Here is a 23,399-nt window from a genome sequence, read left to right as displayed (position 1 = left end):
TATTTCTTGCTGGACTAGTATGAGACATGTAAATTTCTGTTTATTCTTTGTGGAGTTGTGTCTTTCCTGTGACCTCCATTTTGTTTGTGCATAGCTCAGGTATGTGAGCTGCTTCCTCCTTTTGGGAGTTGATTGTTTCTGAACAGTTTATAACAAGGGGCCCATAAGTGTGTAGTTCTTTTCTTTACTGTGGTTTTAGCCTGTTACCCCAGAAGCTTATTGCTTATAGATTCCTACAGGATCATGTTCCTGAAAGATTTTCTACCAGGTTGCTCTCCCCAGTAATGGCTTTCATCATGTTATAGTGAAGTCATTTATTTAAATTGTTATTCAAGTTCATATTCACTAACATTCAATTCGCAACATCACTACACATTGCTACTGTTTTGGGACTGTGGTCCTCTGTTTGCCCGTGTTTCCTCAATGTGTACTAAAATATAACCCGTCAAGGGGAATTTCCTCTCACTGTTTTATGACTTCTTAGAGAACATAGTTGGGGAGAAGGCCTTAGTTGGGAATGGTTTTGCTAAATCATTAATTTTGGTAATGAGTTTTGGGTATTTTTGCCTCTAAGCATAGAATGTGTAATTTTAGTTTTTGAATATTAGGTCTTAATTGGATCTTTAGAGTATTTCATTGATACTAATTAAGCATGTAGTTGTAGGTTAACTTAATTTGCTATCATTAAGTATTATCTTTGTATTACTCTTCAATAGTTTATAAGATTTACATCATCTAATCTTTTATATACATACATATAATACCATCTTTGTGGGACTCTTCCTTTTAAAAGTAGATTTGGATTTATATTATACATAAAGAATAATGTCAGATGGCCTACCCTAGGAATGCTTTGTCATGAGTATGACTCCCCTTAAGCATTTGTGATGCTTGCTGTATTCAAGTTTTCATTTGTAAGAATATTGTCTCAGAACATTTGTTTGTTCTCAACAGGTAACTCCTCAGGACAGCCAGGAAGGAACATTTGGGTCTGAGCACTCAGCTTCACCCTCACAAGGGAGTAGCCAGCAGCATTTCCTGGAACCTGAAGCAAATTTAGATGATTCCATAGACATTCAGCAACAGGTAAAAGTCACCTCTTTCTGAGTCAAAGGTCCAAAGTCAGTCAGGTCACGGTGGCGCACACCTTGATCCTGTACTCGGGAGGCAGAGGCAGATGGCCAGCCTGGTCTACAGAATGAGTTCCAGGACAGCCAGGGCTACAAAGAGAAACCCTGTCTTGAAAAACAAAATTGTTCAAAGTCCTTTAACTATGTAAGGTTCTTTGTAAATTTTCTGTAGCCTGAATGTAGTTTATCTTGTGTGTCTTTTATATTCCTACCTCTATTACCGGTGAGGCACTAGTGCTATGTTGTAAATAATTGTAAAGGCAGAACTGCACTGTGTGTTAAATCTTAACTGGACTTTCTGTTTATGTGCTCTTACCTTTGCCTTCCAAGGATATGGATATTGATGAAGGGCAGGATGTTGTTGAAGAGGAGATCTTTGAACCAGAAGCTAAGAAAGTAGCTGTTCGCTCAAGATCAAGAACTCATTCACGATCTCGATCAAGGTTCTAAATAATATTTAATAGGAATGTTTACTTTCTTTGCATCAAGATTAAAAGAAATACTTAGGGATTTTTAAAAAAAATTGTCTCAGGAAAAGTAATTGAAAACCAAAACCAGAAGATAGGCTTTGTTCATATGTCTGCTCTTTGAGTACTTTATATAACAATAACAGCTATTGTTGCAAGATTGTGATTTTTGGATTATAGTTGTTTTAGTTGATACTAACATACCTTACTTAAGGAGTTAATACTTCTGAACATTGTGTAAATCAAGCTAAATGACTTGTATTCCAAGTTACTGTATAACAATACCAAGAGCGTCTCCCAAGACTCCATAAAACAGGTATTATGAATCTTAGGTATACTACGAAGCCTGTAGAAAATATATCCTATAATCAAAACCAGGTCACTGTTCTGGTATTCTTATGTTCCACCTTTACATAGGAACATGCTTATAAACACGTATAGTCAAGGAAGTGACTCCGCATCAGTTTGTGTTGTAAAGTCAAGAACTGTAACATTTTAGAAGCTAAAAAATATTAACAGTATTTTATAGTGTTCTAAAACTCCCTAAGTAGTTTTTATTTTCTAAGGTCTTATTTCTGTTCTTGTGAAAATTAATTAAAGGACACTTAACAGAACATGAGGCCCTTTTGAGTTGTGTTTTTCTTTTGTTTTCAATGAATAAAGTTTGAGACTTAGAATTACTTATCTAGCATCCGTAGCATGGGACTGCCGTGGAACATGTGTTTAATAGTTGATGATACTAGAGGATAGTTGGGGAAGTGGCTAAATGTGACACATGTTGCTATTTTTCATTCACTTCAAAGTGAAAGATAATAATGTCATTAGAAGTAAAATAATTATTTTTTTTGTAGGTCACCAAGAAAACGAAGGTCTAGGTCACGCTCTGGGTCCCGAAAGCGAAAGCACAGGAAGCGTTCTCGCTCTCGCTCAAGAGAGAGAAAGAGAAAATCCTCACGTTCCTATTCAAGTGAACGCAGAGCCAGGGAAAGGGAGAAAGAACGCCAAAAAAAGGGCTTGCCTCCTGTCAGATCGAAAACACTAAGTGGTGAGTGGCATACTTGAATCAAACTTCCCTAGAGTCAGTGTTGGGAAACAGTTCTCTGGCTAATAGAGCTTGCTGCAGAGATACAGGGGCCTGGCTTAGCTCCTCAGCAGGAAACCCTGGAGAGGTGTGTAACTTGTAATAGGAAGGTGGCACCAGTGGATTCCAGGCTATCTAGTTCAGCCAATTTGAGCTCCAGGCCAGCAAAAGACTACGCCTCAAAACTAACAGCAACAACAAGAAAGTCCAGGACAGTTTCTGAGGAACCACCTAAGGTTGGTCTCTGGTCTCTACAGAACAAACAGCTAGCTTTCTGCTATAAGCATCTTTTACCCAATTTTATTTTCAGAGTAACAAACTGAAAAGGGATGGACTTGTTAGTAATTAAATGGCTTTGACTCAGACCTTTGTGAAAGAAAAGCAGATTAGCAGATATATATAGAGTACTTAATGCAGGTTGTAAAGTATGGCTTGACCAAGGACCCTTGAAACACACCAGGCTGCTATTTGTAACGTGACACAATGACTACTGTCAGTAGTAGCTGAACAGTTATGAGTATTCAAATCTGTAGGAGTAATAGCTACACATAGATACACCTTGCTGTATTTTTATATACTTATTAAAAATATATTTTGTTTTTAATTTGAGTGTATGTGGTATTGGAGATTAAATCCAAGGTTTTTGCTCCTGCTAGGTATTCAGTGTACTACTAAGCTAAACTTCTCTCCCAGCATCAGTGTAATTGTTAAAATAAATTATCAACTTGTGGGGTTTGTATGGGGAGAGAAATGCCTATGGTACAACCTATTTTCCTCAAGATTTTAATCTATTTTGTGTCATGATAGGGTTTGTAGTAGTAGTTTAGTAGTTGGCTAGGGTAAGGATCATGTCAGTACAATAAAGTGAGTTGTTTTCCTGTCAGGTTCTGCCTAGGTTTAATCCATTGTTGTTTCTGGGGAGAACTGAAAGACTCCAGATGAGCAGGGAAGCACTTGATAGAGAGCCCAAGAGCTAAAATAGACTTGTGGTACTTTGTTGCTTGTCAAGTAAGTTTACCTCAGTATGAATAATTGTAGATAGCCATGTGTTTACTTTTTACACTGGGATCACAGAAATCGTAGGCTGTGGCTCTTGGAAAGTGAATGTAGGCCCTCATTTGGTACTACTAGAGCATCTTGAGACTCAGGCTCCCAAAATCAAAGGCAATGGCATCTTTTTTATAAGTTCTGGCAATTTTAGTACGCCTTGATATCTTTCCAGAACCTTCTCACATTATAAACAGCCAGTGCAACTTCTGAAAATTCTATTTGTTCCTTATTATAAGGGGCCAAATTCAAGTATTTTAGTGTTGGTTGACAAAATTAAAAATCCAAAGACCCAGGGTCCCCCCACCCCGCCTCTCCAGTCTCTGCTCCTTATCCCTCTGTGATGACCCTGGATCTTTTAGAATAATTACTTTATTAATAGGGCTGTTAATTATTTACCATCTGTCCACTCATTGCTCACCTACTTTGTGATGCTGCTGAGCATTGTCTGAGTTAGGCCTACTGCTGCTGACCAAAAGCAACATGGGAGGGAGGGGTTTATTGTGCTTATCATTCCACATCACTGTCATCACTGAAGGAAGTCAAGGCAGGAACCTGAAGGCAGGAGTTGATACAAGGCCATGAAGGGTGCTACTTACTGGCTTGCTCCTTGTGACTTGCTCAGCCTGCTTTCCTACAGAACTCAGGACCACCAGCCCAAGGGTAGTTCTCCCATATCAATCGCTAATTAAGCAAATGCCCTATAGGGTTGCCTACTGCCCCATCATTTTCTGAGTTGAGACTCTACTTTCAGATGACTCTAGCTGTGTCAAGTTGTCAACTTGACTCAAACACATCACTTGCTAAGTATAGCCTTTCCTTGATGTCCCCAAAATCTTATTAATACCTAGTTTTGCAGTATAAAACATTAACAATTATTAGTGGTCTCACAGTCTTTACAAATTTAAATGCTTAAAAAGTTAAGTCTCTTTAAAACTCCAAAAGTTTCAGCTGTGGGCTCCTATAAAATCAAAAACTAAATACTTTTCTTACTTAAAGAAGCAAGAACCAGGGCACAGTCACACTCTGAATAAAGCAAAATTAAACTTCAGGTGTATAAGTAACTCAGTGCCCAATGTCTGGCATCCTTCGAAGGGCTTGAAGTCTCCTCCAGCTACACCCTCTGCAGCACACACAGCTTGTTACTTATGTTCAGCCTGGCTTCACGCCATGCTGCTGCTGTTCGTGGTTATTATCCCATGGTGCTGGCATCTCCAAAATGCTGGGCTCTCTTGCTACACTTTTCCTAATACCCTCTCCTGGGCTCTCTTCAGGGAATTTAGTGCCCAGCCTTAGCTGCTCTCCATGACCTCTTCATGCCTTCAAAACAGTATACTTTGACACTCTCAAGTTTGACTGCCAGCACAAGGTACAGTTTTGGCCTGATCTAGAATACACCTTTTGTGTGATAACTCTGAGAAACATTTCTCAGAAGATTTTACCTCAGCAATGCTGGATTCTCTCTTTTAAAAAGTTGTTTTCTTGTTTTTTTTTTAAAATGTTCGTTTCACATATATCTGTGTTTCGCCTGCATGTATGTGCACTACTTTTGTGCCTAATCCTATGGAAGTCAGAAGAGTAATTCTAATCCTCTGGAGCTGGACTTAAAAATGGTTGTGAACAAATGGCTGTAGGTACTGGGAGTTGAACCTGGGTCCTCTGAAAATGCAGCCGGTGCTTTTAACCCCTAAGCTGTTTCGCCAGCTTCTGCTGATCTCTCCTTAATTTCACAATTCCAGCTGACCAGCATCAGTTATTACAGCCAAACAAAACAAAGGTTTCACTTTTAGCTGTTCTGGTCTCTGTGAACCCCAACTGTCACCCTCAGGTAACACAAGCACTGTACAGAAAGCAGAAAGGCCCTTAGTGTCTGCACCATAGCTTCCGAAGGCTGTGGCTTTTTAATACAGTCCCTCATGTTGTGGTGACCCCTAATGTTATAAGTGTAAGTTTGCTGTTATGAATTATAGTGTCAACATCTGATATGTAGGATATCTGATATGTAGGCTCTGTGAAAGGGTTGTTCAAGGGCTCTTAAAGGGATTGTGACCCACAAGTTGAAAACAGTTGGTCTAAGCTGTCTCACATCAATCAGTAGTTGAGAAAATGCTCTGTAGGCTGGCCTGCAGACTGCTCTTACAGAGGCATTATAGTTCACGCTCTCTTGACCCAAGATGGTTCTAACTTGTATCAAGTTGATATAAAAACCAGCTGGCACAGGCCTGGGATCCATTTTTCTCTTTTAAAAATTGTGTGGTTTTTAAAAAGGAGTGTGTGTGTGTGTGTGTGTGAGAGAGAGAGAGAGAGAGAGAGAGAGACAGAGTGTGTGTGTGTGTGTGTTGTCTACGTGTATGCATGCATGCCCTGTGCATGCTTGGTGCTTATGGAGGTGGAGGTGAGAAGAGAACATTGCATTGTCTTTAACTGCAGTTACAGACAGTTGGGTGGGTGGGAATGAAACTGGATTCCTGTAAGAATAGCATGTGCTCTTAATGCTGAGTTCTCGCTCCAGTCCCCAGATCTGTTCTTCTTGATCCCTCATAACTATCTGTACTTACGAGGTTCCATGTGGGATTTTTTGTACATATATCATGTAATGATTAAATTGGCAATTAATATATATAAAACTTAAATAATTATTATTTAGTCAGTGCTGTGGAACATCATTATTCCTCTTTAAAAACGGCAGTTTGTTTTACACACAGCATTGCAGTTAACATGTTAAGTAATACTTTGATAGAATAATTTGTTACAGTTTTGCTCCAAAGAAAAAAGTGGAAAATTTAAGTTTATAACCCTTCCCTCCAGAAAATATAAAAAACAAAACAAAAATAAAACCACAAGACATTCTAACCAGCTGAGTGCAGTAGGTGTCAGTGACACGCAGTCTCTGGTTTCCTTTGCTGTAGTGCACTAGCACTGCATTAGGAGACAAGCTGAGCCTCCACAGTTGCTTTCCCAGGGTCAGCAGATGCTGGCATCTTCTTACTGCAGTACACATAGACAGTTGCATGGGTGCACTTGTCAGCTGTGTAAAAAACACTGTGGTGGAATTGAAACACAGAAACCAAACAGCCTTTTATCTTCTTTCATGAATCATCTTCTTGTGTCCTTCTTATAACCCACCCTTGAGCTCTCTTGATCTCGTTTCTGAAGTTTTAAACATATCCCCACGTAGATTTGTTTACGTGTATTTGTGTATGCACTGCAGGCTAGGTTCCTCCTGCCATAGCTGGTTTATGTCTAACTACCAGTCTTTGACCGTGCATGGAAAGCCTTTCCCAGGTTCCTGTCCCTCTCTTAGGTTCTCTGCTTCTGTTAACACCGGCTTTTTAGTTTCTACTTAGTAGTCTGAGAACATGCCATGCTTAGTGTCTGTCTTGGCTTATTTCCCCTGGTATGATTTCCTCTGGTTTATGGGTGTTCTACAAGCATCAGAATTTCATTTTCTTTTTTGGATAAATTATAATGAATTTATTTTCTATTGCTGGTTAAAAGTTCAGCAAGCACCATGATGACTCTCATCTTCCATTTGAGTATCTCAGGACGTTCTTCATCTTGAAGTGGAAGCAGTTTCCCCTGTTTGCTGTTCTGTCAACACATTTGAAAGAGTGTGGTTATGTTTCTCAGCTGCTGCTCCTGGACACAGATTGTACAATGCAGTGCTTTCAGGGACACGGACAGATTAATACCCCAAGAACCAAGCAGCCCCTCTCTTTGGGGCTGAGAATAATCATAACAACTTGTTAGGAAAAAAATTATAGAGAACATTGTAAAAAATAGGAAACATGTTAGCACAGCTTGAGGAGACTAAGACTCTTGGTGTCTCCAGGATAGGGTGATGAGGCAGGAGGCGTTACTGTAAGGTGGTAAGGCTTCAAAGCTGTTTGCTTCCAGATCCCTGGGACTTGCCTCAGGAAGCATTCTACGTGGCATTGCACTGCATGGTAATGGAGCAGCTTTCTGTCACTGTGACTTCAGTAAAGTTCACTCGGCTTTGTATTTTTAGTTCCGGTTGCTTGTTCCTGCTCCTTTTGACTGGTCAGTATGACTGGAAAGGGGAGCAAGGTAGAATGGAGACAGTAAGCCCCTAAGGGCAGGTCCCATTTGATCCTCATCTCTTAAAAGTCCCACCACTCTTCAGTGGTGCTGTAGTCTAAAGATGAAGCCTGTGGGACACGTTAGCCTTTGGCAAAAGCAACCTTGGCAGTATCTTACATTAAAGATCTATTTCTGTAAAAAATTGTATGTCTCCCTGTGTGTCTATGTGTACCTGTCTCTTGTACACGTATGTATATGGTTCTATATGCCATAATCTATGTATGTAGTATGAGGACAATTTAGAGGAGACAGTTCTCTCCTTCTGTCATGTAGGTTTCACGACTCAAACTGAAGTTGTATGTCTTGGCAAAGTAAGTGTGTATCTGCTGAGCAGTCTCACTGGTCCCTGGGTTTAATGTAAAATGTTAAAAAGTTACAGGTTTTGATAGAGAGTGAGTGAATGGTGAGTTGAGACTCACCCAGAGTGAGAGTGCATGAGACAAAGAACCACTTGTCATCATGGTCTGTGGTAGCTGCACAAACTCCTGTATGTCTGTAAGACCTTTGAGTTCTGACTCCTGTTAGTGATCCTGTCAAGGATCACACTTCGGGTTAAGTTCACCCTAGAAAAGCTTGTTTCCGACCTTTTCTGTCAGGATGAAAGTGCTGGGAAATGACCTGGACAAAACCCTAGATGCAGTGCGTTAGCGCTGTGGACGTGTGTCCACCATAGAGGGTATTGAAGAAGCATGGACAGTACAGTGTCTCCTCCCAACTTTTATGCATTAAACAGAAGGGGCTTTCAGGGCGGAAGTTTCAAGAGCATTTGCTACTCAGTCATGAGACAGAATTCAGGTCATGTGTATTCATGTGTACGGCTGAGTCTCCAAGAGTCTGTGGTCTTCTGCATACACATGAGTGTGCACACAGAAGTGCCGTTCAGTTCATCTTCAACTCTTCAGTAGCAAGATAAGGAGTCCTGATTTATCCATTTCCTTTCTTATCTCTCTGTGAAGTATCACTTCCTTATGGATTTACCTGTGGATTAGGGAGAAATAGCCACTGAGTCAGTCAACGCACAGGTATTAAGAAAGTCCACAGGTAGGAAATAGTTTCAAAACTATTGTACTTTAGAATCAGCTGGGGACTTTCAAAGCTCTTCTTCCAGTCTGATACACCACTTCTGTCTGGTGGTTGGACAGTGGTATTCACAGATGCTTCAGCTTGCAAGTTGGTGACCTGCAGGAAGTTGGGTCTGTAGAAATGTAAGTGGACATTAAGATCTCAGTCAATTTTAAATGTAGCTATTGTCTGTGTGGAGCTGTCAGGTTGTCTAAATGTTACGTTAAGCTTGATCTGTTGTTGTTCTTAGTAATGCTTGAGGCATCTGTGTCCTTGTGATTTAAGCTCTCTGCTTCTCTGTCCTGACAGTATGCAGCACTACTCTCTGGGTTGGCCAAGTGGACAAGAAGGCTACACAGCAAGACTTAACCAACCTTTTTGAGGAGTTTGGACAAATTGAATCCATTAATGTGAGTATCTCTGGAGTACCAACAGTGTCAGCTTTCACTTGCTTTACTTCCCACTTACGGTGATCTTCATCGAGTCCGACGTGTCTGACATGGTGATTCTCAGCTTGGCACGATTTGTTCACCTTGCTCACTTTTCTCTGTTTATATGAAGCTCCTGAATTTGCAAAATATTCATGGGGGGTTTTATAGCAGTATAGCACCTAATTCCTCCAAGCCTTAAATGTTTGTTAGCAAGATCCATTTCCTTTCCCTTTTTTGTCTCTCCCCCCTCCCCACACTTCTTTGATTTTTACCTGCCAGCTTAAAAATGGTTTTTGTTACAGTAGTAAGTTCTGTTTCTGTTGGTAAGGAACCGATAACATGCATTCAACATTTCACCTTTATTATGGCTTAGAATGGAAACGGAATCAGAGTAGAATATGGGGCTTATTAAAAGTGAATAATTGATTGCATATGTGTTGTATCAATAACAGAGTTAGAATTAATTTGGTGGTTTGGTTGGTTGTCATACATGTTCAGTTTTATGAGAAACAAATATCAGAATGAATTTCCATCCTCTGCTCTCTGTAAAGAAAGGACTTTTCCCTCATAGATGATTCCACCCAGGGGCTGTGCATATGTCTGTATGGTTCATCGACAAGATTCATTTCGGGCTCTTCAGAAACTGAGTTCAGGATCCTATAAAATTGGTTCTAAGGTCATTAAGGTAAGTTTTTGTGATTGACTTGTAGTATAGTGATGACTAACATTTCAGCCTCTTATGTCACAGACATATTTTTCATAGGCAAGGTCATGTGATCTTTCTTGTTTGCACCATTTAGAATGCTCCAGTTCTTTCCATCCATTTCCTCCCCGTTGCTTCTTCACATGGATCAGATCCGGGGTCTTGAACATGTTAATTTCAGCATACACTCTTATACACTAAGAGTATACATATGCTCTTAGTATACACTAAGCTCTATACTCAGCCTTATCTTTAACATTTCCAGTAAGCTTATGAGTTCAGTATTATTGAGTTATAATTAGGAATAAGTATTCTAACTTACTGACCAAAATTTGAGATTGTTTCTTAAGTTCTCACCTACACAAGTGTGTCAACTTGGGCCCTATTTTGGTTAGATCTTTTTTATTTAGGATTATCTTTCATTTACTTTTTCTCCCAACACGTCTTCTTTACATTATTTTTTTTTTCTTATTGAAGCCAGCCTTCTTCTAAAGAGTTTATCTGCAAGCATTTTTTCTTCTTAGTCTTTAAATTTGAGAATTTACTGTTTTCTCGTTCCTTCTGTGATTGACTCAATTTCGTTTTGACTCTTTAGAGGACTGGTTTTCAACCTGTGGGTCTCAATCCTTTTGATCACCTAAGACCATTGGAAAACACAGATATTTATATTACAATTCATAGCAGTAGCAAAATTGTAGTTATGATGGAACAATGAAAATAATTTTATGGCTAGGGGTTACCACATGAGGAACTGTGTTAAAGGATTGCACCATTAAGGAGGTTGAGGACCACTGATCTAGAGAATGCATTTAGTCAGCTTCTAGACCTAAATTAAAACTCTGAACTCTTTCTACAAAGTGTGTGTGTGTGTGTGTGTGCGCGCGCGCACGTGCGCGCGCCTGCCCATCTTTTACAGTTGCTTGACTGTGTGTGTGTAAACTCTGTATTGCTTCTGTGCACTGGCATGCTGTACAGGGCTTTATTAAACTTCTGATAACCATCCTAGTTATTGCCAGTGGAATTGAGATTCTGTTGCAAAAAGTAGACTTGTATTATCTCCTGAAATGAATTATTTAGAATTATGAGTTATTTAGAATTGTACTAGAAGTGGAAACAGATTTTCCATGGCAAACAATGCAAGTTTGAGCAAGTACTCAAGAAAAGCGAGCTTTGTTTGTATCTGTTTAAATATGATTTCAAACTTTAATTTTTGTTGCAGACCTCAAACTTTATTTTTATTGTAGTTTGTCTGTGATCTTCCCTTTTTTCCTCTCTCCATTCCCAATAGATTGCCTGGGCTTTGAACAAAGGTGTAAAGACTGAATACAAACAGTTCTGGGACGTGGATCTTGGAGTCACATATATACCCTGGGAAAAAGTTAAAGTAGATGACTTGGATGGCTTTGCAGAGGGAGGCATGATTGATCAGGAAACTGTAAATGCTGGTAAGAGTGAAGTATACACCAGAAGGGTATAATAGAAATGTGTCTGGGGAGGCAGAGTGTACTATACTTATTCCCTGGATTGGGCTCCAAGAAGAAGAAAAAAAAATGATACTGTTTTTTATGTTGCCTGTTACGTGCTTTGTGTTTCTGTGGGTGTCAAAGAATTGCGTAGAGAAATACTGAATGAAACCTTGCAAATGTAGCAGTTTTTTTTCTTTTATATTTTAATTATATTTAAGAGAAAGTTTTGCACCAGGGTGGCTTTTTTGAAGTATTTTTAATTTCACAAATTTTAAGTGGAAAACAAGGACTTCAGCTGCTTCTTAGAGTAGCAGATACCCTTATGTAGGCTTAGTTGCTGTAGCATAGTACCATCCGAAACACTTCATATTTTGCCTATAACCAAATGATCATATGGCCTGCTGCTTTTAAAAATAACAGTATTAACAGCTACAACCAGAAGAAAAAACTGTAATTAATATTTGGGATTAGTGCAGAGTATGGTATGTCTTTGTTTCTTCTCATCTTAGCACTCTTATCAAAGGTAGCCTGCTTTCAAGGTAGTTGTCCTTATGAACATAGGCAGACATCTCCTTGATGTTGCCTTCTGCCTGGAGATGCCTGTCATGTAGGGACCATGTTTTTAGCATAAGCAAAGCCCTTGGTTGGAACCTCAGGACCACCAGATAGATCAACACAGTTTATTGTTTGCTTCCTGTGCCCTGTGGCTGTTTTTCTAGGACAGTCCGTTCTTGTTTTAATTCTGCAATGACAGGTTGATTCTTTGGGAACTTAGGATAGTGAAACAGAGTCATCTTTGAGATATGTGGCACAGGCTCCCATGGCCCACGTTCTGGGCTAGAGCCTACCCATGGCCTGTTCTGAAAAAGTAGCTCTGCGGGACCACAGTCATGCTTGCTTGTATACATATTTTTTAGGACTCTTCTTTCTCCCCCTCTTCCTCTTCTTTCGCTTATCTCTCTTTACCTTTTTGCATTTATTTACAGTGCCAAGTATATAGTTAGAATAGAGAGATCACCTGCTTTATAGAGTTTTTACTCTGTACTTGGGAAAACCATATTTTACTCAAAAGAAATAATAAGCAAAAAAAAATCTACATGGGGTTCTATGTTGGTATATGAAGAAATTGATCACAGATCAGGTATGGTGCTGCACATGACTCAATCCTTGATGTGGAAAGACACATGGTCTCTATACATCTGAAGCCAGCTTGGTCCACGTAAGAAGTTCGACCCCAGGCTGCTTGATGAGACCTGTGGGGGTGGGGGAATGGAAGAGAGAAGGAGAGAGGGAGCTGGAGCAGGAGCAGGAGCGTACTAGAGCCAGACATGGGTGTGATACATTGTGAATGGATGCAGGTCTGTGGGGTGGAGTATATCTGAAGAGTTGAGAAATGTGTCCGCTATGGAAACAGCATACCAGAGCCTAATCAACGAGGAACAGAGGAGATGAAGGCAGATGTACAGAGACGTAAAAGCTAGTCATGTTTGCTGGAGTCTAGTGTTACCCAGCTTGACTTCTGATTCCTGTTCTAGTGCCTCTACCTCCTAAGTGTTTGGCTGCGGATATGTACCACATGCCTAACTAATTCCATTTCTTAGGTTCTTGTCTTCTCTGGAATAGTTCTTTGCATTAGTTCTTCATTAATTGTTCTTGATGGTTATTCAATCAGGAAACCTATATGAAATGTCACTGTTACAGCTCAGTGTTGTGATTTTTATCTCATGAGTTAATCATTTTGGATTTGCCAAGAGTTTAGATGTAATATAAATGGGGGGAAAAAAACCTGAAAAGCTGCATTTAAAGGAAATCAATTTCAAATATTTTGCTTAGAATGGGAAACTGTGAAAGCCTCAGAACCTGTTAAAGAGACGGTCCAGACTACACAGAGTCCTACTCCAGTTGAAAAGGAGACAGTGGTCACAACCCAGGCCGAGGTTTTCCCTCCTCCTGTTGCCATGCTGCAGGTTAGTACTAGCTGTTCTTAGTAGCCTTGCATTTTCCTATCTGGTTTTATTCTCATGTAACAGTTGGAGGCTGCTGTCCACATTAGGACAGATAGCTTGTTGTCTTTTAGATGTTAAGAACATTCTGCAGGTGCAATAGTGTTATTGTACTAAGTGCATGAAAGGTGTAATTCTCGTGGATTTGAAGTATTTTCTTTAGATTTATGCTTTCTGTGCAGCAGATTTCTATCAATAATATTATTTGATAATTTTATTAGATTAATAAAATTATTTTAATGGATTTAGTGAAATATTTTGAAAAGTCATTGTTAGAAGTGGTATTATTTATACTTAAATGTTTATGTATTAAGTATGCTCAGTCACACATTGTACTAGGAGCCCTGGGGCTTGGAGTCCATAAATGTAAATGTGGAACTTTCATTGTCATTCCAGGGAGACAGAATGTAAAGAAAGAAGATTAGGTCCTCTGCATAGGGAAGAGTATGTGTGCTTGGAAATATCTGCATAGCTGTGTGCCATCTTAAAATGGTGCTCAGCATGCCTAGCTGATTAATTACTCTTGAAAGGTGGTAAAGAAATGAGCCATTTCTGTTTCTGAGGAAATCCAAGCTGAAGGTCTTAATGGCAGGAGAGTATGTGACCCATGCCTGTAAGGTCAGCTCTGGGAGGAGTTCCTGTCGTTCTGAGTGAAGGGAACCATTGGGGGAGTAGGGTCAGAGAATGACCTGTGAAGTGATTCACTATACTGCTCATAGTGGACAGGCTCCACCAGACATCACAGGAGAGACGGGCTGAAGATAACCAGCAATGTGAGTGAGAGGAAACTGACATGGAGAGGACTGTAAGGAAAGGAGGAGAAGTGGCGGCTGGGAGATGACTTAGAGGGCACAGCCGTCAGGACTGCCTAGCATATTGGATTTGGACTTGTGCAAAAAGGAGACAAAGATACTTGTCCAAGAAATTAAATGGGAAATGCTAGTTTCCGAGAATAGAAAATGGTGCGAGAAGAGTTCTCTTGGGAATAACATTTGGGAATTCGTTTTCTTCTATGCGTGAGACCTTTGGAGTGCTCTTTAGGCAGTGAAGTTGAGATGCTGAGCAGACCTGACAATATTTGAGGGTCAGGAATGAGGGAAAGCCATGCTGGAGAGAGGTTTTGGGCTTTTTGTAGCTCTGATGAATAAAAGATAATTGTGTTCCGATTAGAACACAAAGGTTTGAGAATTTAGTGCCCTTGGAAAGCTGCTACTACCTTACTTCCCAGAGCAGCCTGGTGGGCAGGTGCTAATGAAGGCTGAGCCTCATGCTGGCTAACTATAGGAGGATGCTTACAGTCTCCGGGTATGCTACCTATTAACCAATACTGTGTGCAAAAAGTACACAAAAAGAGAAAATCAAATGTAATGACATTTATTGCTTCCCCCTTTAATAGGTGTATAGTAATCCATATTGTAGTAATCACTTTCGTGGGATGCACTGTCTAACAGACGTTTTCTACTCACAAAGATTCCCGTAGCACCAGCCGTTCCTGCAGTTAGCTTAGTTCCACCAGCGTTTCCTGTGTCGATGCCTGTCCCCCCTCCTGGATTCAGCCCAATCCCTCCACCTCCTTTTCTACGAGCAAGTTTTAACCCTTCACAACCACCTCCTGGTAAGGAGTTTATATCTTACTGTCTTAACTCTGTTTAGAGTATCGTGAATGTTGGCTTTGAGGCCCCAGTGCCATACAGTGGTTTGCAGACTTCAGCACAGGACTTAACCAGCCGTAGTGTCTGTCCTCCAGACTCTTCATCTATTGGCTCACACCTTTTAGCCTCTTTATTTCACTTAATACTATTAAAAACTGCAAAGAAGCAGATTCATAATTTGGTCATGTGCTCAGTAGGATCTTAATGTCATTAAATTTTATAATTTATTCTAGAATTTAAAACATCATATAATCTAAAATTAACAAAATAATGTTAAACTAGTGGTAAATAACAGAATATGGTAAAGAAATAAAGGCCTGGCAGATGGACAGCACTGTGTTACCTACTGTGACCAGTAGCTTGAGATAGGAGGTTTAGCACTCTCCCTGTGATCAGCATCCTGGCATAACAGCTCGATTCCCGAGCTTATGAGCCTATCAGCAGCACAGAGCTTTTCACAGGATGTTAATGAGTAAGTAAATAAATAAATAGAATTCTATGATCAGGATCACTGCTTTATCTGCCTTATGGGAATCGAGTAAAGTATGTATAGCAGTCATTTTAGTTGGAAAAGTCCCACAGGAATCTATCAGCATGCTAATAGAGGCCATTTTAAAGCTGAGGTTGTGTTGGTGTAGTGGAGCAGTGAGGTCCTCATTCCTCAGGAAGCTGAAGTAGAATGACCTAGTCTGTGGGCTGCATAACAGCTGGGCGGCGGCTGAAACCCCATCCAGAAACAGTGCGACAGTGTGGGTGTCCATTATAACTTCTGAAACTTTTGACTTACAAACAGTCATTTTCTTTGTGCTGTTTTACCTTGGTCTTTTTTCTCCCATGTAGGTTTTATGCCACCTCCAGTTCCCCCACCTGTGGTACCTCCCCCTGCAATCCCACCTGTAGTACCAACATGTGAGTTTTTGATTTACAAAATCTGTTTTATCCTAGGGAGTCTTAGTATGTTTGTGGTCATTTCTATAAAATACTAGTTTTTCAACAAACATGTGTTCGATGATTTCTGAAAATTGACAGCATCTCACAGGTTCTTACTCATATGTTCTCAGTTGTCTCAAACTGTCATTCCATAAACTGCTTCCTTTAGTCAACATCCAGAGAAGTCATCCTGTTGCCATTGTGATTTTGCTTTGTTATGTTTACTGTAAATGCTTTCTTATTGAGCCCTCCTACCCAGATCTCCCTTCCAGTTCATAATCCTTGAGTACTGCTCAGCTGCTTTCTAGATACAAGATTGCTGTAAGGTGGATGTTAGCGCCAAGGACTTGTTCACATCAGGGACACAGCAGCATGTCCTAGACTTGCAGCATATCATACTAGTGTCTTTCTGTTCAGTTTGAACAAAACACACAAGACTTTTTTAACAAAACCAAGCAGAAAGTACAGAAATTGTGTGCCTCTGTCCTGGCTCGTGCCAGGGCATCATCTCCACTAATTACATTCCCACTAGAGTGGGACCTAGGTAGAATAGATGAATCTATCTATACCTTAGTTATAATTCTGATATATAATTCATATTACAGTTTGGTTACACTTGGAATTTTCTAACATATTTAACAGTGTTAAGATTGATAAGGATATTCAGGTATTGCAGTTAAGCCATTGAAATGTTTGCGTGTTTTTAATGTTTTTATTTGTTAATTATTGTTCATTAAATTGTTTATCATTATTAGTTGCAAATTAGTTATCTTTCTAAGAAGTAATTCTTTCTGCATTCCTTTGTTAGGATTTTTTTTGTAATGTAGTGAAACTTGCCAGGTCGTGATTAGTCACCTGAGGTATAGTGCACAGGAAGGTGCAAACAAGCCTTTGCTCTAGCTTCCAGCATGCACGGTTCGGAGTGATAGCCAGCCTCCAGTAATAGCAGGAGACTGAAGGGCAGGAAGGGTTCTGTTCTTTGTCCTCCTTGAGCTCCACTGCCCTTGGTCTTTTCATTTCTGATCTGTGCATTAATGGACTAACACATTACTTCCTATTGGCTGTCTTCTCTGTTCTGTGTTGAGATGCTTTTCCCTTTGCCTGTGCTGCTTCTCTATGCCTTGTACTTAGTTACCTTCACTTCTGAGAGGGTCCCAGGTGTTTCAGCCTGATTGTCCCCAAGTCATCCTGTGTCTCACGGTAGTCTGAGCCAGACACTTCTAATGCAGAAGGACATTTACAGACCACAGTCAGGCTACCAAATTATGTTTGCTCGGAGGGTTTTATTGGGTAGAAAGCTTTTCAGTGGACAGAGCTGGGGATTATGTATTTTGAATAGAGAAAGAATAAATAAAACATAGCTTCAAAGTATAAGTTTCCAGGATGTTTTACTTCGATATTTTTTTATACTTCTCTCTGTTGTCACACTGAAATGAATGTGTACCTCCTCCCCTTACTATGAGTCATAGACACTGGAAGTAGTAAAACAGATGGTGCTGCCCTCCAAACTTACGAAGAAACCAGGTTCTCTGCTGCTTTTTTGGCCTTCAGAGTGCATGTATTGCCATGCTAATCAGGAAGATTACAAAAATGAATATTTATAGACATTTAAGTATCTTAAATTTCTATTTCCTGTTTCCTGTAACTAAACACTGGGTTTCTGAGCAAACATTTGGTTGTCTTGGACAGTCTTGCTTTAAAAATTAGATTCCAAAAGACCTTTTATGAGAGTACATATAATAATAGAGATGTCTATTAATTTCTTAAAAGTCTAAATCCATTTCCTTTATGCTATAAAATGTTTTCCTCATTATTTAGGTAGCTTTCAGTTCTTTCTAAAAATTACGCTGTTCAGAAGTTGTTTTTTAATTCTCCCCCAAAGAGGCTTGTCTCTTAGTAACTGTGGCAAGGGACTGTGCTGCTCTTCCTGCCTCATTGACCCCCAGAATCTCTGTTCCAGTGTCACTTCTCTGTAGTGCACTCACCGTGTGTCCAGGTATTTCTGAGATGAACAGAATGGAGACAACCTTGCTTAGTGTCCAGGGATTACCCAGCAGATCTTTATATTGACTCCCGCTGAACTAGATCTTCTAAGAGTATGTTAGATCCCTGTTATCTGCCTTTTAGTATATAGCTTACATGCACATGGAGAGAGTTTTTTTTTTACCAAGTGCTTTGGAGTAGAATGTTTATAGCTTTAAATTTTGAGTTCATCTTGCCTAACTAACCTCACTTGGTGAAGGTAATTTGAATATAAAAAACACCCCCACCCATGTTGTAATTTCAAGAAGAAATTTCATTCTGATATCTACTTGTCTGTCTGCTAATCATTTCTCTGTATTTAGTATTCACTTAGCTGGCATTCTTAGAAAATTGGGTTTTTTATGTGTTACTAAGATAGTCTTCACCAGTGATTCCTTCTGTTCTAGACTCTTTTGGTGAAAGTATTTCATAAAATTATGTTATTATTCTAGAAGAGTGAAGCCTTGTCCATAGAGCTGAGCCTCCTCGTATGACTTGTCATGTTGAGCACTGGTTATTATACATGTCCTTAGTAATGTAGGGATGCCACTAAGTAAACTCATGAATTACCAGAAACCTTAGCTTATAGATTGATTAAGTCTGAAATAAGTTTTTGTCCTGTTTAAACAGCTTTAGTGCAACCACCATTGTCCATGACCCCAGAAACTGTGAAAGATGTGGGATTTGGCAGCCTGGTTTTACCGGGCAGTTCTGTTGCTGGCAGTCTGGCTCCTTCAACTCTACCAGCTGGGAATGTTTTTAATCCTCCCAATAAAGCAGAGCCTGAAGAGAAAGTACCTCACCTTACAGAACACCAGATTCCTTCTGGTGAGAATACCAGACCAGGTAAAAACAAAAGCCATGACTGTAAAACCTTAGACACAAGATTAACTTCATAATTATTTTTCTGAAGATTAGTACTAAACTTTAGAGTGGGATGCATGTAAAATCATGGGGTTTTGATATGTTTTGGGGGACAGGGATCACTCTGTTCTCTCCATGCCCTGCAATACCATTTTCAGATGAGCCATTCTTTTGTTTGTTTGTTTGTTTGTTTGTTTTTTCGAGACAGGGTTTCTCTGTGTAGCCCTGGCTGTTCTGGAACTCACTCTGTAGACCAGGCTGGCCTCGAACTCAGAAATCGGCCTGCCTCTGCCTCCCAAGTGCTGGGATTAAAGGCGTGCACCACCACTGCCCGGCAGATGAACCATTCTAAAGGGTTGGAAACAGCTCAGTGATAGGTGTTTGCCTAGCATGCACAAGGTCTCTTTAATGTCCAGTGCTGTTAAGACAATTTACAAATGGCATAATACTGATTTTTTTTGAGACCTCTTCATTAAAACCCAGTACTCACCATTTGGAGATGTATGGTGCTGCTCTTGGGTGTTGTCAGCATAAGATCACATAAAGTGTTTATTTACAGGAAGGTAAGAGGTGAAAGCTCATGCCAAGTACTGTACCAAAGCATCATCTAGCTAGAAATGGTATGTGAAAGCATTAAGCGATTTTTTTTTTTAATGGCCCCACTGTTTGATGTCTTAATGGTGGAGAATCACACACAAATAAATCTGACATGTTTGTTCTGAGTATTTTAGATTACAGCTCCACTGAGGTTTGATGTGTGTGTTCACTCTGTGTGCTCTGGATAATGTGAGGTGTGACGGTCATCCTGTACGTGGTAAAGCCTGACTCTGAGTAGGGAGCTAAAGTTGACTAGCATAGTTACAGCAGTAATAATTTCCTCTTCACAGCAGTGGCTTACTTTGTGTGCTTTACTCTCTTTCTATTTTAGTGATTCCAAGTGATATTCCAAGTAGCGCTGCAATGTTAGCACAGCCGCCTGGGCCCTCAAGCACCTCTGGGATCCTGTGTGTGCAGAGACCAAATGTATCAAGTAATTCTGAAATTCTGGGGGTTCGTCCAGCTAATGTTTCCAACAATGCTGCGATTATGGGAGCCCAGCCACCAAATATTCTAAATAACTCTGGAATTTTGGGCATACAGCCACCAAATGTATCTAGTGGCTCTGGACTTCTCGGGGTACTGCCTCCAAACTTGCCTAACAACTCTGGACTTGTGGGACTACAGCCACCAAATGTTACAACAAATCCTGCTGGACTGTTGGGAACACAGCCACCAATTGGACCTCAGAACTTACCCCCCTTAACCATCCCTGCTCAAAGGATGCCTGCACTGCCAATGCTAGACATTCGTCCTGGACTGATAGCACAGGCTCCCGGGCCAAGATTCCCTTTACTCCAGCCTGGAATTCCACCACAACGGGGTATCCCTCCCCCATCGGTACTTGATGCAGCTCTTCATCCTCCACCCCGTGGACCTTTTCCTCCAGGAGATCTTTTCAGTCAGCCAGAAAGACCTTTTCTGGCTCCTGGAAGACCAAGTATAGACAATGTTCCCAACCCAGATAAAAGAATACCACTTGGGAATGACAATATTCAGCAGGAAGGGGATAGAGATTACCGCTTTCCTCCTCTAGAAACCAGGGAGGGCATTACTAGACCTCCTCCAGTGGATGTTAGGGATGTGGTTGGGCGACCTATAGATCCCAGAGAAGGCCCTGGAAGGCCTCCGTTAGATGGTAGGGATCATTTTGGAAGACCTCCTGTGGACATGAGAGAGAATCTTGTGAGGCCAGGTCTAGACCACCTTGGTCGAAGAGACCACTTTGGCTTTCCCCCAGAGAAGCCTTGGGGGCCTAGAGATTTTGATGAGAGAGAGCATCGAGGTCTGCCTGTCTTTGGTGGCCCAAAAGGCTTACATGAAGAAAGAGGTAGATTTCGGGCTGGAAGTTACCGATTTGATCCTAGAAGTGGTCCTTGGAACAGAGGATTTGGACAAGAAGTTCACAGAGATTTTGATGACCGCAGAAGACCCTGGGAGAGGCAGAGGGATAGGGATGACAGAGATTTTGATTTCTGCAGAGAAATTAATGGAAATCGTCTTGGACGAGATAGAATTCAAAACACTTGGGTTCCTCCTCCTCATGCTCGGGTTTTTGATTATTTTGAAGGGGCCACTTCTCAACGGAAAGGTGATAATGTGCCTCAAGTTAATGGTGAAAATACAGAGAGACATGCTCAGCCACCGCCTTTACCAGTACAGAAGGACCCTGAACTCTATGAGAAACTGGCGTCTTCAGGTGACGTAGACAAGGAGGAGAGCGGCACAGTTGCTGGTGTAGAGAGTGAAGCGGTGGTAGAAAGCACAGAGACTGAGGGGACATAACATCGCTCAGTAGGTAAAAGAAACCTTTTGTACAGTTGTCATCTCTGTAAGAGGTTAATGGCTCACTGCACCACAGTTGTTCACGTTTATCTACCAGAACTAAGTTACTCTGATGTTCATGTTCACTTTCTCTTAAAATAATTGTACAACTGACTTGTATAGACATTGTTCTTAATATGAACATGGTAGGTAAACATTTTTTTTTTATTTTTCTGATAAAGTATAAATGTTGCCCCAGATTCTTTTAACGTCAAGGAGATGCTAACAGCTTGTCGGAGACTTCCTATGGAAGAGAGGGTTTTAGACACTGTCATTGGGTTGGGTATGGCAGTGACATATTTCAGAACAGCAAGGTGTGGCACATCTTCATATCTCTAGGCTGCTGCAGGATTTTAAGGTGACAGACAAAGCTGTGACATTTTATGCAAAGACTGGCTCTAGATTCTTGAGGAGCATAATACAGAGATTTTAAAGAGTGATTTTGTAAAAATCTCCATTATGGTCTCTGTTACTCCAAAGTAAGTGTGTGATTTGTTCCTCATACTGCAGTAAGTTTAAAAAAAAAAAAAAAAAAGAAGAAGGAAACAACATAAATATTCAAATACGTTTCAATGTTGGGTGAATTTTGTTTTTAGATGCCAATAAAACTTATTTGTTTGATAACAGTGTTCTAGGAATTGTATTTTTTTAACCTACAAATTCTTAAAACCGAACTGTTAGAAGCATGCACTTAGCTACTAAAGTTTCTCATTACCCTTTAACAACAATGAATAGTTGTGTGCTGAGAAAAGCCTGTGTTTGATATAAAGACCATGCAGTCTGAACAATATGTATGCAATATCTATGTATATTTATTGTGTAAGCCATGTAGTTTTTCAGTCTCTGTATGCCTGTCCCTGCTCATACAGAGAAAAAGAATGTTTAAAAGTTTAATATAATATTCTTTAAAGCTTGATAGAAGATTGGGAACGTTGGGTAAATTAACATTATTTACGGTTATAACTTTTTTTAAATATTGGTAAGTGTGAAGTAAGAAATTAGGAAGAAGTATATTGGTGCAGAGGTAGTTCTTTGGTGCTTTCTTTAATCAATACAAGCTAAGCATGGAGTCAGATGTGGCACATAGTCAGATTTCACATTAAGTGATTCCAGTTTCTCACACTCTCTGCTATTCTTGGAGATGATACTATCATTAAGAGTTTAGTTCACGTGCATGTCATCAGTTTCTTAACTGTACAAAATGTACACTGGCATTGATAGCATAAGCAATACTAGATACCAGGAATACAGTACCCATCATGTGTTTTGTAGGCTCTGGGTAACACTGTTTAGACAAGGCTCTAAGGTAAAGGAGGAGAAATATTTGGGGTTGGCTTCCTGTTTGCTTTTACTCTTGTTTCATTTATTTGCTGTTTTCTTTTGCGTTTTCCACATTCTGCACATACATGATAAAAAGCCATCAGTAGTTTTCGTTGCCAGTGGAAAGCTCCCCTGTGATTCTGTGAGCACGCATCTCCTTTCCTTTGCATTTTCAGCCATGCATCCTTTGCTCTGTCTAGAATTTCTGAGCTGTGACAGAGTACACCAGGCATTTAAAGTAAGACCCGTTTGTGTGCTCCTCTGGTGATGCTCTAGACAGTTAAGAGAAGTTTTGTCGCCAAAAGAAAGTCTTTTCTCACACATCCTGAATACGTGACTACAGATAACAGGGCATAATCTTTTTGGTTGTTTGAGGAAGGCTGGTAAGAGTAGACGTGTTTGAATATTTACTTCCAAAGTAACTCAGTTAGTAGTTTGATGTCAGGTCCTTTCCTTAGGATAAAAAATCAAAATTGCAACCTTGGGGCAGAGTAAATGTTTGGGAAAGACTGGCTTTGACCTTTAGAAAATGGCACTGAATAGAGTTTACAATGACTTTAGTTCCACTTACTCTGATCAGAATTAACGGATATTTAGTCAAGTTAAGTAGCAATATAAATAAGATTACTTGTTAGTGATCTGTTTTTAATTCTACATTTTTGGCCTTCCTGTGGGTACTTGAGAAGTGGTTTGAAGGTT

The 23,399-nt window shown here is 40.1% G+C and overlaps 1 protein-coding gene across 4 annotated transcripts in view; it reads left to right on the top strand.

The window, feature by feature from the left end:
- The window catches only part of Scaf8 (SR-related CTD associated factor 8), a 137,415-nt gene that overhangs the window by 52,239 nt on the left and 61,777 nt on the right, over positions 1 to 23,399 (top strand). For 3 of the 4 annotated variants that reach the window (XM_076926724.1, XM_076926725.1, XM_076926722.1), the window contains 11 exons: positions 955 to 1,086; positions 1,461 to 1,573; positions 2,449 to 2,642; positions 9,198 to 9,298; positions 9,891 to 10,004; positions 11,311 to 11,467; positions 13,322 to 13,455; positions 14,962 to 15,106; positions 15,984 to 16,052; positions 18,726 to 18,941; positions 19,888 to 22,004. In XM_076926724.1, coding sequence (XP_076782839.1) covers positions 955 to 1,086; positions 1,461 to 1,573; positions 2,449 to 2,642; positions 9,198 to 9,298; positions 9,891 to 10,004; positions 11,311 to 11,467; positions 13,322 to 13,455; positions 14,962 to 15,106; positions 15,984 to 16,052; positions 18,726 to 18,941; positions 19,888 to 21,341 — 2,829 coding nt within the window. In that variant the 3' untranslated portion in view covers positions 21,342 to 22,004. Of the gene's footprint in view, positions 1 to 954; positions 1,087 to 1,460; positions 1,574 to 2,448; positions 2,643 to 9,197; positions 9,299 to 9,890; positions 10,005 to 11,310; positions 11,468 to 13,321; positions 13,456 to 14,961; positions 15,107 to 15,983; positions 16,053 to 18,725; positions 18,942 to 19,887; positions 22,005 to 23,399 lie in introns of those variants that run through there. The other variant, XM_076926723.1, reaches the window with a different exon arrangement.

This window comes from Arvicanthis niloticus, chromosome 28 (assembly GCF_011762505.2).
Source record: "Arvicanthis niloticus isolate mArvNil1 chromosome 28, mArvNil1.pat.X, whole genome shotgun sequence".
In the NCBI taxonomy this organism is placed as follows: Eukaryota; Metazoa; Chordata; class Mammalia; order Rodentia; family Muridae; genus Arvicanthis; species Arvicanthis niloticus.
Note: the sequence above shows the minus strand (reverse complement) of the source record. Positions and strands in the feature narration are given on the sequence as shown.